This window comes from Lynx rufus, unplaced genomic scaffold (genome assembly GCF_022079265.1).
Source record: "Lynx rufus isolate CCGP_SWC_20201006 ecotype Redwood Valley unplaced genomic scaffold, mLynRuf1.p SCAF_9, whole genome shotgun sequence".
NCBI lineage: Eukaryota > Metazoa > Chordata > Mammalia > Carnivora > Felidae > Lynx > Lynx rufus.
In genome coordinates, this window is record NW_025814897.1 from 33665999 (window position 1) to 33683378 (window position 17380).

Genomic DNA, 17380 nt, shown 5'->3' on the forward strand with positions numbered 1-17380 from the left:
GAATAGCATATTGACAAATTTTGCTATTTTTCTATGCAGTAACTAATAATTTTTTGAGAAAATTTTTGTGTACTTATCCTATAATGGATCACACAACTGAGTTATTTTTTTCATATCTTCTACCAGTTTGTCAATTGGGGTAGCTAGCCAAAAGAAAAATGATAGTTGCAGAGTCTTCAGCAAACTTTTCATTCTCAGTTTCTTTTTGTATTTGTGTTTGAAACAGATCTGCTAGAGACCACTTAATTAACAAATGGATGGCACACATTCAGGGTCATCAGATATAAAATCAAATTCCAACATATTAAAAAAGTAAAGAATACATTTGACAGAAATTACTTTTACTTACAAAAAAAATTCATTACATACAATCTGCATATTTTTATTGGACCAAGAACTGTCCTCTCCATTTACAAAATCAAAGAGAAACCTGATGGATAAGTCATATTCCCCCCCAACCTCTTGTAAGTGCACCATGTGCAGTCCCAAAATTTTAAAGCTCATCTCAGGGTCCTGGGTCTCCACTTACACTACACTCTATTCACCGCTATTTTCACGCTAAAGGAAAGCAAAGCAAATTAAGCTGCAGTTTTCACCAAGAGGTTGAGGGAATCATCAATGCCAAGAGTAATGTTACCGATGATGAAGATGGAGAGAGTGTGTGGAGGGTCGATTGAGCACTAGTGATTTTCCCACCTGTGAAAATAGAGAAGCATTAAATGGAGCAAATTATTTTGGTTTTGCTTGAGCTAGGAAAGAATTGTTTTTAGGTATGTAATACTAATGAGTGCAACATGGGTTTGTTTCTAATGAGGGTGTGCTTATAAAATAAAGGTTTCCCAAAAATTACATGGAAGGTAGAATTATATATGGAATACTGTGATAAAAGGCTATGTCAAATCAAAAAAAATCTAATCAGGAAATTTAGTGTAATTTTCACCAATGATGTAAATTTCACTGATGGGAAACATCCCAAATTCCAGGTATGAATTATAAAACAATTTCTACAGTACATTGTTCAGAAAAGGGAACAAGAATAATTAGCAAAAGTTTGTGGCAATAAGAATTCCTAATTCAATTACTTCAGTCAATTTTTGAATTTAGTAATAAAATTATTTAATTTATTATACTCATAGCTTATTCATTTATTTAACTGTTTAAGTTGACCAGGCTTAAATTTTAGATTTTCATACCTAACTTGGCAAAGGAGAGCCATCTTTCGTCACTCTTCCCTACATCCAGTAGAAATTCTTCCATCTTGAGACCAAATTATTGTATGCAGTTAATGAATTAGGGGGGTTGGTTGTTAGATTAAATTTACTGATTTGAATTGATTAGTTTGAAGTAGTTTAGGTAATGCCACATAACTAAGCTCCACATAAACTAAATGTTACCCTTAGATTTAACTTTACTAATGGTTCCTCAAGCCAGAAGTCTGAAGTATCATCATCATGATTGATATTTTTTTTTTAAATTTTTTTTTCAACGTTTATTTATTTCTGGGACAGAGAGAGACAGAGCATGAACGGGGGAGGGGCAGAGAGAGAGGGAGACACAGAATCGGAAACAGGCTCCAGGCTCTGAGCCATCAGCCCAGAGCCCGACGCGAGGCTCGAACTCACGGACCGCAAGATCGTGACCTGGCTGAAGTCGGACGCTTAACCGACTGCGCCACCCAGGCGCCCCTTTCATGATTGATATTTAATGAATGCTTGCTATATGCAATGTGCTGTACTGAGCTCTTTACACATATTATCTTATTCGATCCTCATGACATACCTATGCAGTAAGTATTGTTTTTATCCCCCTGTTGCAGTTGAGGGAACTGGAGCTTAGATAATAGAACTTGCTTTAAGTCACAGAGCTGGGATTAGTGGAAACAGATGCTCTTATGTATTGTCTCTCTTAAAATAATGACTGGCCTTGACCTTGATTGAGACCTTAATGATAGATTAATGATAAAATAAATGTACCATTCAATTTTTGGAATCATCCTTCTGTCAAGTTATCTTCTCTAGCCAGAGTTGAGTGTTAATGGGATCTGGTTATAATTTTTGTTATGGAAATAGTATCTAATTTTCCCCAGATGTTTACTTAAGAGCTGAAGAATCATTTGTTTGGTAACACACACACACACACACACACACACACACACAGCAGCAGCAAATCTTTACTTCGAAAATTTTTACAGCTAAGGTGCTAATGAAACTATTAATCAACATATTAGAGAATGTTACATGTAGTTCAACTTGTACAAAAGAGGTTATTAGGAAGTGCATGGCTACATGTGAGCTATAAGAAAGGCATAAGGAGAAAGCTTCACTGGAGTGGTATGCATGCTTAATAATAAAAGCTGTGAAAATAGTTTTTTCTATTTTTTTTTGAGAGTGACTGAGTCCTTGTCAAATCCACTAACATGATACTTTTACAAAAACATCTCATTTTCAGAATGCTAAGTGAGGACTATATCTCAAATTTCACATAGAATCCACAAAGAAAAAACATTATTTTAGTATAGCAAATCAAAACAAAATACAAACAACTACACTGAATTATGTCTTAGTCCCAACTGCAAAATCAATAGCTTTTTCACTTGAGCAAGTCCTTGAACTTCTTGGAGCTTTTGGTTTTTGGAAAATGATAAGAAAGAAACCAATTGTTGCTTATGGATCTGTGATAGACAGTATTATGTTTTCACTTCATTAAAACTCAGAAAACGTGTTGCACTAGCCATATCGTTTTAACTAAAACATAAAAGTTGACAATTTGTTTTTCATGGAATAGAAGTTACAGTACAATGGGAGAATCAAGGTCTTTAATAAGTACTCTCAAACTTGGGGCTGATATTGTCCAGATGACACTTTACACTCTGTCTTAGAGTTGAAAGGAATCTTGGGGATTTGGAGAATAATAAAATACTTAGAAGTTTGTTAAAAGGATAAGATAATATATAGAAAACACCTAGCATAATGCCAAAAATATGATCAAGGGTCAGTAAATGCTCATTGTATTGTTGTTTTTAGAAATTTGAGACTTATGAAACGAATAAAGAAGAGAGTTGTCATCTTTTTCATTTTGTGGAAATAATCTGTCAAGGTGCTCTTGAAAATTTATACTCACATATGAACAGTTCAATTGTGAACTAATCAGTGTGGAGACATTATTACCTTTCTTGCTCTTGAAACTATACTTTTATAAATGAATCATAAAGTGTATTAAGTTTTTGTGGGGCCACAATATATTTAAATTCTTAGGCTTTTTCACCTGAATTTCTGAAAAGTGTCAGATTTCCTATATCTCGTGTTTTTTATTTTTAACATTTCATTTTGAAATAATTTTAGATGTGTCAAAAAGCTATAAAAATAGAACAAAGAATTCATCCAGATTCCTTAAATGTTTGTTTCATCATTGTTGCTTTATTATTTTCTCTATAAATACATACATTTTCCTGAGCCATTTGAAAGTAAGTTGCAGACATGATGTACCTTTCACCCTAAATACATTAATGCATAGTTCCTAAAAATAAGACATTTTCTTATATAGCCACAGTAGAATTTTTTAAAAGAGGAAATTAATGTATATATATATATATATATATATATATATATAAAATGTAATCTATAGACATTATTCAAATTTTATCAATTGTCCCAATAATATCCTTTATCTCATCTTGTATTTTTTAAATGTTTATTTATTTTGAGAGAGAGAGAGAAAGAGCGAGAAAGGGAGAGAGAGAGAGAGCTGGGGAGGGACAGGGGAAGAGAGAGAGGGAGAGAGAGAATCCCAGGCAGGCTGCACAATCAGCACGAGGCCCAACACAGGGGTGGATCTCACAACGTGTGAGATCATAATCTGAGCCGAAATCAAGAGTTGGACATTAAACCAACTGAGGCACCCTGGTGCCCCTCATCTTGTATTTTTATGTAAGAGTTTACTTATCAAATATTATGTCAATGTTTTTGTTTTCTCAAAGTTTCATTCTAATTATTTTCTTCCCTATATTTGCCTTCTACCTCATTTATTTTTATTTTTTTCTACCTCATTTTTTGGCATCAAAAAAATTCATATATAATGCCTTTGTCTTAATCCAAATTGATAAATATGTTGAATACAATGAAGCCACATACAGAGTCCTATAGGATATCACTGGATACCTCCCTTTGGGCTGACAATTCTGCTTGAGAATGATAATAAATAATGTTCATAATTTCCCATTATTTAAATGCACATTACATATTTTTATTCAAGGACTTAATGAAAACTGTCTAATATTTTTTAATGAGAGATTTGCATACTTTATTAAATCTTTTGTTTCCTTTTTTGACTACATCAATGAAATGGTTATTCATTACCAAATTTGTAAAGTTTTTGTCCTATAATTCCTTTGCTGATGTAATAATGATGGTAATGGTAAAGAGGTAAAGATATGTGGCCTTGGAGACAACCATACCTGGGTCCAAATCCTGGTTCTTCCACTTAGATCTTAGGCAAGTTACTTAAAATTTCTCTGTAAAATATGAATAATGCCATCTACTTCATATAATTGTTACTAAGACTGAATAAGATGATGTATTTAAAGGACTTATGATCGTGCCTAACACATAATAAGGGCTCAGTAAAAGCTGGAAATTATTAATATTGTTAATAATAACAATGAGTCACAAATAAATTCTGGAAATCTAATGTACAGTTAATAATACTGTAGTACATACTTGAAAGTTGCTAAGGGAGTAAAGTTTAAATGTTCTCACTACAAAAAGAAATGGCAGTTATATGAGGTGATGAAGGTGTTAGTTAGATAATGCTATGGTGGTAATAAATTTGCAATGTATAAGTGTATCAAATCAACAAGTTGTATACCTTAAACCTACAAAATTTTATGTATGAATTATATCTCAGTAAAGCTGACAAAGCAATACAAAAATAATACACAATAGAATTTACAATTTATTTTGAAATCAATAAACATGATCAAAGTTTAATTTTAAGAAGAATTTCCTTTAAACTTTCCTGTACCTCATTCTCCATTATCTAATGATAAAGGTGACCAAGATAATAGAAAAATGAGTATGTTAAAATAGTGCAATGGCAGTTTAAAAGCAATATTGCAGGGGCACCTAGGTGGCTCAGTCAGTTAAGTCCCAGGTCATGATCTCACGGTTCGTGAGTTAAAGCCCTGTGTTGTGCTCTGTGCTGATCTGTGCTGACAGCTCGGAGCCTGGACCCTGCTTCAGATTCTGTCTCTCCCCTCTCTCTGCCCCTCCTCTGCTCATGCTCATGCTCATACTCTGTCTTTGTCTCTGTCTCTCTCTCAAAAATAAATAAACATTTAAAAAAATATTGCAAAGCTGAAATAGCCAGAGACCATGATAGGCAAGGAAATTTCACAAATAAGCACATTCTAATGAAAAGATCGACCCCTTTCTAGATTTGTAGAAATTCTGCACTTATGGACATACTGCCATGGTTTGTATTAATTGGAGGATGGTATGGAAATCAGAGTGAGAAATGAGACCCTTCATGTGAACCATGCAATTCATCATATTAATTTTGGTGAGGCTTACACTATTTGTTGGTAGTCATCAAATTAAGCCTATTATGCCAATCAAAACATACCTGAATAGGATGGCACCCTGATTTGGGAACTAGCCGTTCCATCCCCTCCTTCACTGTATGCTCGAACTTCAATAATATAGACTCCAGCATCAGGGAGTGGTACTACTGCTTGAGGTTTCTGTGTTTCAATAACTTGACTGTTGCTGTGCCCCTCTTGCCTGTAAAAAACCTGGAAATAATAGCAGAGGTTTAAACATTTGCTATTCAGTTGAGGATTCCAAATGTTTATTGACTGACTACTGTATGTCACATTTTGAGCAGAGGGAGCTTACATCTTTGACAGATATGTAAGCAAATGTAATGCATGTGCTATGTGCAGCATTGGAAGTGTAAAAAGATGCTATGAAAATATAGAAGAGAGAATTTAATTCTGTCTGTGGGTTAGGAAACATGTTTTAGAGGAGGAGATGCCTGAAGTAAGTATGTGAAGATAGAGTTCACCAGTTGGAGAAAAGGATGAGAATTCTAGGAAAAGATAAGAGAAGATTAAAAAATACACCCAAGCAGTACAAAACCATAGCATTAGGTATGGAATAAACAGAAGATATATGGAGATGGTGATATTGAGACTAGGGCAGTAGGTAGTGAGGGGGCATATCACTAAAAGTCTTTTACTCTTGGTTATTGAAATGGATAGATAGTATCCCGAGTGAGTACTCACAGCTGTCCTCTTCAATTGAAAGGACTAAAGTGATAGTTTCTTAAACACATCAATAATAAATCCTTAATAATGTAAGAAATGGCTGGAAGTTAACATTTTAGTGTTTTTACTTTTACTTTTGTTGTTGTTTGCTTTTCTGTGAACTGGCATTTGGATACTTTGGCCGGTAGAGGGAAGGCTTTTTCAACACCTGTCCGTGGTACTAGAATAGAACATGTATTCATGGAAGTTTCAGAATTACAAATTAGGACATAGAATTATCCCATGTTTACATTTTAGGAAGCAAAGAACACAGGAGTTATGCAATTTATACAAGATCAGGTGGCTAGTTAGGGAAAATATTGCATTGGAAGGTTAGTGTTCTGATGATCAGTTAAGAGCTGTTTCAGAGCTATATTATATTGTATGTACTTACAGATCCCAATTCAAAACAATCTCCTACAAACAAAACAAAACAAAACAAAACAAAACAAAACAAAACACAATCTCCATATTCCTGTCTGGGCAAATTTGGGCAAGTTACTAATCTTTCTAAACCTCGAGTGCCTCTAGTATATAATAAAGATAATAATTTTTCTTTCATGGCTTTGTTAGGAGAATGAAATGGGAGAATGCATATAAAATGCCCATCATAGGACCTGGTGCATGGTAAGCTTAATAAGAGAAAGCTACTTCTGTTGCCATTACTGTTCATTGTCAGTGGTCAGTATTTCAATTGCATCATAAAAGATGGACTGTCTTAGGAAGTTAGACAAAAAATTTATACTTTTTTTTCCTTCTAAAAATATGTTTTGCACTTGAACCAATGTACATAGAGGGGAATAAACTTTAGCAGAACGATATTGATACATATTGAAGTCTGCCTGCATCTGATCCTCCCCTTTGCATTCTGGTAATATATGGTCCCTCAATTTCATTTCCTTTATCTTTCACAGATTTAAGTTTACTTCAGGGTTTCAGAAGAGAAGTAACTTCTCTTGAAAAGTATATAACCTGTGCAATAATTGTATGTACTGAAATACTTATAGGGAAGGAAGTCATTGCCTCAGTGTAGCTTCAGAATGATAGGAGTATCATCAAATATTTATTGGGCGTATCATGTGGGCCAGGAACAGTGCTATGTATCAGAGATTCATAAGAGAACAAGACCACATCGTTCCTGCTCTCATGGCACTTACAGTATAACAGTAGAGACAGATATCAATGCAATGAAGTGTGATATATACTGCAATAGGAACTGTGTTTAGTGAGATAGCAATGCACAGCATGGGTACTTGGTCAAGACTTGAGGAATCAGAAACATTTCTCAGAGCATGCCCATAGAAGGTTCTTTTGGCTTAAAAAATTATAATTGTCAGAATTTAGGTTTCTCATTTTGACTGTAGCAGTGTAATGAATTAGAATTCTAATCATCCACATGAGGTAATTAGAAAGCAAATTTATGGCAATGGGAAAGTATGTAAATTGGTGGGGATTGGCAGGGGAGTGACTGTTTTAGAGGACATTCTTGTTATGGTTCAATAAATTACAATTCTTATGACAAAGAAAAATGCAGCTAGTAATGCATATCTAATGCTTCTGTAAAATCCAGAGTTGAAAAAAAATTTGTGGATCAGTTGAGATTTAGAAACAAAAGGTAAACGCAGGAAAAATGTCAGTTACTGGTAGCAAAAGGAGTTTGAAATTAAATGTGGCTTTTACCAATACATCCAGGGAGATGTGATGCTATAAGCCAGTAAGTGGGTATACTAAGTGAAAAGATACATTAAATTAATGGTTAGTCTTAGATACTTTAGAGAATCTTGGCTCATTTTAAAATCCTGATTTAGAAAAGATGAATTAGAATGAGGAATGTGTGAGTTAGCTAAGGAGTTAAGTCAAGGCTAAGTCAAGACATGTCAGAAGTAGTTATTGACAATAAGGAAGCCAGAGAATACTTTGCGAATCTGGACATTTACAGAATGGCAGTTACCATGGCAGCTATCTTTAGGCATAAAGGAAAGTGTATTTTCAAGACTATTCTCAAATTCTCCTTAACAGCTGGGAGGAGTGAGTTATTCAAAGAGGTAATTCTAAACAAAAAAATTAAAGCTGTACTGCTATTCTGAAAGGCATGATCTGGAAATGGCTAGTCCATATGTCTGATGCTAACAGAATAATGGCATGAGTATGCTTAAAGATATAACAATAAATTTTGCTGGTTTTACTATAAGTGCCCCCTGAGAAGGATGGATCCAATTAAAAGGAAGGCCTATTCAGCAGCTTAGCATCTTGGGAATAGTCAATGGGGACAGCTGCTCTTCATAATAGAGGGCAAGGAATCTGAAGCTCTAGTGGAAAGAGGAGGGTGGGGACAAGTCAGCAAAATGGTAGAAGCAAGATGAAAAAAGTTGGGAAGCACAAGTCCTAGTAAGAAGCCACTGACTGGAGTACAGCCAGATGCACTTTTAAGAAGAGGACTTCCTATGGACAATTTTCAGATCCTTGCTTTTCACTCTGCCTGCTCCCGCCAACATTTCTATCAAGTCTGCTTTGTACATGCATATATTTAATAATTATGTCATTTCTGTTTTCATTTTAAAAATATTTTATGGGGCGCCTGGGTGGCGCAGTCGGTTAAGCATCCGACTTCAGCCAGGTCACGATCTCGCGGTCCGGGAGTTCAAGCCCCGCGTCGGGCTCTGGGCTGATGGCTCAGAGCCTGGAGCCTGTTTCCGATTCTGTGTCTCCCTCTCTCTCTGCCCCTCCCCCGTTCATGCTCTGTCTCTCTCTGTCCCAAATAAATAAATAAACGTTGAAAAAAAAATTTAAAAAAAATAAAAATAAAAATAAAAATATTTTATAATGAAAAATTTCAAGCATAATTACATGTAAGAGAATTATATATGAGTCTTTTTAAATTTTGGGGTATCACAAGAAAGAGGCTGTGTCCATACATAGGGTGAATATAACATGAAGGAACAACTGCAAGATACCGGAAATCAGTGAGACTAGAATGATCATAGACATTAAGTCCCCTGAGAAGATGGATAAATATAGAGGTTGGCTTCCTGGATAAATATAGAGGTGGGCTTCAGAATTCTGTAGGGTGTGGAATAAAATATCAATCCAAGTGTACATATATCTCAGGAGTCTGGAAGGCCCTGCTATCTAAGTTAGATAAATAAATATAAACTTCTGTTTATATTGATGGATTACATAATAACATGTAAACTTTGAGCCTGATTTTCCCTTACTCTCTTTGGCTCTGTAAATAGGCAGAAAGTAGAGGTGATGGGGGGAGATGTACGGAAAAGTAGTTGTATATCTAGGAAAGGATATTTTGTAGGTGTAGACTAGAAAAATAAGACCTTATTTTTTTTGGTATGTAGCCTGAGGTCCTTGTCCTGAATTCCTTCTGAACTGCTTGCATTATTTTCTGAGTATATAAAAGTTTCTTTTGCTGGGGAAGGTAATATTTGCACAAGTGAAAGTATAGCTCCTCGGGATTTGATAATTATTTTCCCTTTCACTTGAACTTAAATCTATGTGAGAAGAATAAAGTGGAGATAAGATGGTTGTTTTACTTTATAATCTTGGTAAGCTTCTTTCAGAATATAAAGAAAAAGTTCCTCCATGCTCAAGATTATTAAGGAGAATTATGGCTGAATATGCTTTACACCACAGCTTTGTTATTGGTATTGGTATTTCTTTAGGAATGCCAGTAACAGATATGCCCAAATTAGTAAGGACTCTACATATAGACCTCACACTAGAGGAATTACAAAAATGAAATTTTCTTCTTTGAAAAGAATTTATTAGGGAAAAATACATTAAATTAGAAAAAAATTATTTGAAATTTTTGCTCCATTTTCCTGATCACTTATAAATAATATATTAATAATATAGGTTACTATTTCTGAATTTGAAAATGTAAAGACAAGAAAATAAAATAATAATAATTGACCTGAAGAAGTCCTAAATACACAAATAAATGCCCAAATTTGATTCAACTTTTCAAATGGAGAGTTATTTTATATGAGTAACAATAATTTGTAGCTATATCTGGAATTCCCCAATTTTCTTCTGGTTCTTCAGGCTTGTATTTCTCTTAGTTTTAAATGAAAAACTGTGATGTCTTGAAACTATTACTGTCAAATCTGGGCTTGTTAAACAAAATCTCAGGAAGTTCAGGATCTCTTGGATGATCTCAAAAATGCAGTAAGAAATTTCACAGCTAGGTAATACTTCATATTTATCTGAATGAATTTAATTCTAATGTGTCACCTCTGACACAATCATATGGGTTGATTCTATCCTTCTTCCACTACATTCTTGGTCAAGTTCCCAATAAGATTTATGATGAGGAGACCTCCTTTTTCTTATTAACACCTTGCACAAAATGTCTCATATAATTCTCTGTTAATGTATTAGCCTTATATATATATTGACACTTCAATTCTGAAGTTAAGTAAACAAGCCAGATACATGCTTCTTAGAAAATGGATTAGTCAAATTCCACTATTTTAACTTATTATTATTTTATTATGCTATCTTTGTCGTTTGTTTTCAAAGAATGAGTTAAATCTTGTATATAGTATCCTAACTATAAGTAAAAAAAATTGAGTGTATTATTTATGGGTCAAGTCTGGAGAACAAATCTATTTTTCTCCATTTTTATCATCTTTCAATAATTTTCAAAATCCGGAAAACTTTGAGCTAAAGACCTTTATGAATTCATCTACTTTACACTGGACTCAATACAAAAGTTGGGATATGTAATCTTTGCATTTTAAATCTAAGCATTGACTCCAAGTTGTCACAGGCTGAAACTTATGTATGTAGATACGATGTACATTTCTAGTGATGTCTTTTGCTTATAAAAGTAAAGTAACTTAGCAAAGATAAGGAGCAAAAATAAATTTACTTCTCTTTTTGATATTGGAATTAATGGTGGAAGCTTTCTCTTACCCTGTTTAGCAGGAAGTCCTCTACCTCAAATTACCTTGTGGATAGGGAAGTAATGTGCTGACTTGTCCCTACTTTAGTTAGTCTTTGTGACTGCCATACACTAATTAGGTGGCCCACTATTGTACTGGCATTCTTGGTCCAGAGGTTAGGTCATTCTTGGTTTGGCAGTAATTTGTGGGGATGTAGTAGGAATCAAAGAGATCATTTTCCTCTGAGTTTCATGCTCAGCCTTGGCCATTCCACACTTGTGTGAATCTCCCTGCAGGGGCACAGCTCTTTAGCTGCAGTGCAGATCCTTGTCTGGGCTAGAGTTTTCCTCAGAGTCATACTCAGAAAAGGGGGCTACAAGCTTGTGTTCTCTGGGTTACATCGTTTAGTTTAAATTTGCAGCTATTCTAGCAGCACTGTCAACAATAGCCAAATTATGGAAAGAGCCTAAATGTCCATCAACTGATGAATGGATAAAGAAATTGTGGTATATATACACAATGGAATACTATGTGGCAATGAGAAAAAATGAAATATGGCCTTTTGTAGCAACGTGGATGGAACTGGAGAGTGTGATGCTAAGTGAAATAAGCCATACAGAGAAAGACAGATACCATATGGTTTCACTCTTATGTGGATCCTGAGAAAATTAACAGGAACCCATGGGGGAGGGGAAGGGGAAAAAAAAAAAAGAGGTTAGAGTGGGAGAGAGCCAAAGCATAAGAGACTGTTAAAAACTGAGAACAAACTGAGGGTTGATGGGGGGTGGGAGGGAGGGGAGGGTGGGTGATGGGTATTGAGGAGGGCACCTTTTGGGATGAGCACTAGGTGTTGTATGGAAACCAATTTGTCAATAAATTTCATATATGTAAAAAAAATAAATTTGCAGCTATTCTTTTTTGTTAATGTTTTATTTATTTATTTATTTATTTATTTATTTATAAAGAGAGTGCAAGCAGGAGAGGAGCAGAGAGAGAGAGGGAGACACAGACTCTGAAGCAGGCCCCAGGATCTGAGGTGTCAGCACAGAGCCCTATGCGGGCTCGAACCCAGAAACTGTGAGATCACCACCTGAGCTGAAGTCCTATGCTTACAGACTAAGCCACCCAGGTGTGCCTACTGTTTCTATTTTTTTAATGTTTATTTATTTTTGAGAGGTGGAGAGAGAGAGAGAGAGAGAGAGAGAGAGAGAGGCAGAGAGAGGGAGACAGAGGATCCGAAGAGCATCTATGCTGAAGTAGAGATCCTGGTGCAGGCCTTGAACTCATGAACCATGAGATCATGACCTGAGCCGAAGTCAGACCCTAAACTGACTGAGCCACCCAGGAGTCCCTGTGCCTGCATCAGGAGGAGATTTCAGCCAGAGCTACCTGCTCTGTGAAAACTGGACTTTCCCAGGAGAATCCAGGCTCTGCATTAAGCTGCAGTCATCAGCCTAAATTCTTCTTTCCCTCATGGGGCCTTAGTGACATTTCTGCCAATAAGTCTCTCATTGGGGATTATCCTGTCGGTCAGAAATTCTAAAAATATTTAGTTGCAAAAGAACAGGCTTTGAGGTTTCACTCCATTTGTTATCAAAAGACTCCTCTCTTAGGGAGCAGCTGTTTCTTCTCAAGGACATAAGAAAGTATAACTATTTCAAGGAAACAAAAGAAAGAAAAATCCTCTGTCAATGTGTACCTACTTGTCATTAATTTACACACCTAAGATGGAACAAGCTAGTGATTCTTCCCCCAACAAGAAGGTATTCTAGGGTGACTTGTACTGTCTTCCTGTAAACAGAACTGGCAAGCATTTTTCAAAGATCAGTTCCTTTTGTTAAAATTTCACCTAACCAGATATTTTCCTCCAAAAATTAGAATAAATAGTAGCTATTTTTAAGTAAGCACATTCTATATGCTAACAGCTATGTACTATTTTACATAAATTATCTTATTTAACCCTTAAAACAATCCTGTGTGATATATATTATTTTATTTTTATTTTGCCATTTTGAAGTTAAGAAAATGAGACCCAGAGAGATCAAGCAACTTGCTCAGAGTAACACAAAAGTAACAAAAGTCTGTCTGACTCAGAAGCTAGTGTTATTTTCCCACTATACCTAACAAATGCAAGTCCATGCTGGAAAAACACGCATCTGATATACACTCATAAGTAATTGCATACTATACTTCTAGCTGGATTAAAAAAATAGCTCACCTGCCCTCCCCCAAAAGATCAAATTCAATATCTCTGAGAATGAGAACAGATTTCAGTGTGTGTGGTTGAGTAATGAAAGTGTCTGCAATCCACATTAATTACAGTCTGTAAGAAATAATATAATGTGTATCTTAAAATATGCTTAATGGGAATTACCTACCTTAAAAATATATTCCATTTATAACTTCTTCAGTTGTTAGTTTCAGAGTTTTAGCACTTTATATATAAAATACTGTGTTACCCTTTCTGATGATTGAAAAGCCACATTAATGATGATTTTCAGTCTAAATATTATCATTAAAATGCTTAAAGTTTATTATATAAATAATATTCAACTAATGATTCTATATAGAGTTTAAGACAGTCATCGAATCTGATGAAAAAAGAATTTTAAATTCAGCCAATTCAATACATAGACCACATATATATTTTAAAATTAGAGAAAAAATTGTTTTTCTTTTTTTTCCAAAGTTGTTTTTCAAAAACAAACTAAATGTTTTTATATTCCCAGCCCTCTTGCTGGTACATTGCAGGATGACTGTATGTGAAATGTTGTGTCTATTTTGGAGCTTGCTGCCTCTCCATGGACTCTTTCTTAACCCAGAGTGCTGGCCTTAGCATTTCTTCTTTTTTCTGCTAATAGAGTCTTTCCACTCAAATTAAGTCATCCAGTCTTTGTTATCTGCCAGAAAAGTTTGTCTACTGGGAAAGAATTCCAGGACTCTGCCCAAGTTTTGCTGGCCCTCACATGTGCTTCACGGAGCCATCTTCATCCTGTGTTCAAATTGTTGCTGCTTTTCCTACTTCTTCCCTTCCTGTATCTTTTGCAGTTGAAACTGATTTTGACTGCCTTGGCTTTCCCATTGGAGGGATACTTTTTCCTACGTTATAGGTAAAAAATTATTGGGAAAAAACAGGTATGCTAATGGGTCTTTTTATGCCTTATTAACTGTACATCCTCATAATAACAGTTTTTGAGCTGAATATCTATACCAGAGAGTGAAGAAGCACACTGACCTTGTAGCCCATGACTTCAGATTCGTTGGCTAATGGTCTGACAGGTTCCCAGCCAAGAGAAAGTTGAGAACCTTGCTGTTCCCACCTGAGATTGCTAGGTGCTTGACTAGGGGCTGCAAAATCAAAAGTGAAAGTGAACTGATAAGGAGTCTTAAATACATTTCTTCACTTAAATCTTTGTATTTCAGTCTTTTCTTGTGTTTAGTAGTTGGCTGACACCATAGGCTTCTTTCCAGCTGGAGTCAGATAAGGAAGGTTTTTGCTCCAGGAGTGTCATTTTAATGGCTACTCTACTGAGCTTTTGAACCAGAATCCTTTTATCTTCTTTCTGTGTCAAAATTGCTTGGCCTTGTTTCACAGGAAGATAACCTTTATCTACTGTGAATACAAAATTATTTGAGCTAGATTTGGAATTCAGATCTAAGCATTGAAGCAAGACTAAGAATCAAAACTCCCCTTTAGCTCTCCTTATTATGTATCTCACATGGCTTTCAGAAATGTTAACAGATATATCCCCTTTTGTCTGAAACAAACAAAAAGCCTAGGTCACTTACGGGATTTCTTGGTGGTTGCACTCACTTCACTGCTAGGTGGCCCATATCCAGCACCATTATAAGCCCTCACTCTGAAGTGATATAAAGTATTTCCTTCTAATCCTGTTAGAATGACAGATGACTCATTTCCTCTAGTTTTGACTGTTTCTGCTGCATCTTCTTGTTCCATGTCTTTCCGATAACCGACCTGTCAACAAATTATTACATGACAGATTAACTTTGAAGTTTCTCCTATGATTGTGATTGTTTGATTTTTTTCTTTTTTGATGTTTTCTTAAAACATTAACAGGTGTTACTAATGAGGCAAAAATCAGTCAGTCATTGCCTGATCTGTGTCTGTGTGCATCTTAGCAGTACTCAACAGAGCCACAAAAGGTGCTATCTTCTAGCTTGGTAGCATGAATTGCTTGGAAAGAGTCAAAAACACATCCTGACATTAAGGAAAAATTATTCAAAGAAACTGAAGAAGTGCTTTTCTCTCATAAGTTATCAGAAACTTTTACCTTTCAAAGCCATGGGGCTTTGAATGAATTATTTGAGAAATCGACATGAACAGTATTTCCTCCTGGGCCCCACATAAAGATGAGTCATACAAGCTGTACTTTTTTTTAACGTTTTATTTTATTTTTGAGACAGAGAGAGACAGAGCATGAAGGGGGGAGGGTCAGAGAGAGAGGGAGACACAGAATCTGAAACAGGCCCCGGGCTATGATCTGTCAGCACAGAGCCCGATGCGGGGCTCGAACTCACAGACTGTGAGATCATGACCCGAGCTGAAGTCGCACGCTCAACCGACGGAGCCACCCAGGTGCCCCTAAGCTGTATGGGTTTAATAACACTCATGGTACTTGGGAGTGGTCTAAATGTAGAGAAGTCACATTGCTAGGATCTGGGAGGGAGGCAGAAATGACCTTTCCTGATTATAAGTTTGTGGTGGCTGCTTTTGTACCAAACTTAATTTCTTTGTGACTTTAATTGTCTTGTCTTTATATACCTAAAGCTTAACACTGTTTCAGACCTTAGAGCATAACCATGTAGAAGTAGATAAAAGGGTAGTTTTTTATTTCTCTACTTACTTACTATGGTAAAAGTAGTAGAACAGTAGTGCTTTTTTCCCCTATTCATTACTGTGGTGAAAGAAGTGGATCACTGCACCCATTTCATGCTTCTTGAAGTGCTTTGTCTACTGTAGAGGCTAGAAAGCCAAACACCATATTTTCCAGATGTTCTTTCAGCTAAGGGTGCTGCCATACATTGTGGGCAGCAAGGGGTTTGTTATTTGAAATATTCTGGAGCATGCCAAAGACTACCATTTCCAGCTGTAGCCATAGGAAGTCATTATAGGCTCTCATCTCTGAGGAAAAAACATTTGAGTCACCATATCAAATTAAAAGGTCTTTACCAGCCTAGGTGCTGGCTGAAGGCAAAGGGAATAAGAAATGGGTAGAGGAAGAAGGAAGTTATAAATTGTAACTGCAATTTTATTAAATGAAGACTATAATAGCCATACTTTCTTCCATGTACTGTTTTGTATATACATATTAAATGACTTGGGACCCTTATTTCTTGTGATATTTTACATAGTGCTGTACATAGGTAACTTTCTAATATAGTTCACTAGAGGAAGAATAAACTTTCACCCTGACACGGACAGATTTGAATTTCTTGTTTGGGGAAAGGGTACATATATTTTCATTTGTAAAAGCTATATTTGTTGGGGCACCTGGGTGGCTCAGTCGGTTGTGTCTGACTTCAGCTCAAGTCATGATCTCACAGTTCGTGGGTTTGAACACATGGGCCACTGTGCTGACAGTACAGAGCCTGTATTGGAGTCTCTCTCTCCCTCTCTCTCTGCCCCTCCCCAGCTTGTACTCTCTCTCTAAAAAATAAATAAATAAATGTTTAAAATTTTTAAAAAGCTACATTTGTACCATATCAGTTTGGAATATGGTTGTTGCTTATTGTTACTTTTTAGGGTTGTTGAATGTGGAAAATGATGTGTATGTATGTTGAGTAACCAAAGGGATATGGTACATTAGTGTTCAACATCCATTTCCTCTCGTTCCAGTTGTCTTCCTGTACTGAAGAGGATGGAGAGCTAAAAATATTATTTTTAAGACTCCTTTGTAGTTAGGATTCAATGTGTTTTAACTTCAGCCAGTCAGATGAATATGCCTGGCATTTGAAAATAAAAGTGAGATGGAGATTGAACTTCTGCTTCTTCTTTTCTGCTGGTAAGCACATTAAGGGAGTCATTACTTATTACTTATCCACTCCCTGCCCCTCCAGGCAGCATTAATAAGTGACTCATTGTCTAACCATCAGCTTTGTTCGTCAAGAAATAGGGCGCAGGATGTTTATTTCGTTGGTACAAATCATAGTTGGCATGGTG

General features: G+C 35.8%; 1 protein-coding gene across 1 annotated transcript in view; it reads right to left on the reverse strand.

Moving 5' to 3' along the window:
* Positions 1–592: 592 nt before the first annotated feature.
* Positions 593–17380, reverse strand: part of CNTN5 (contactin 5) — a 535125-nt gene continuing 518337 nt past the window's right edge. The window contains exons 20-23 of the mRNA XM_047071958.1: positions 14989–15175; positions 14435–14547; positions 5620–5788; positions 593–696 (exon numbers count right to left, since the gene is read on the reverse strand). Of these exons, the coding sequence (XP_046927914.1) occupies positions 593–696; positions 5620–5788; positions 14435–14547; positions 14989–15175 (573 nt within the window). The remainder of the gene's footprint in view (positions 697–5619; positions 5789–14434; positions 14548–14988; positions 15176–17380) is intronic.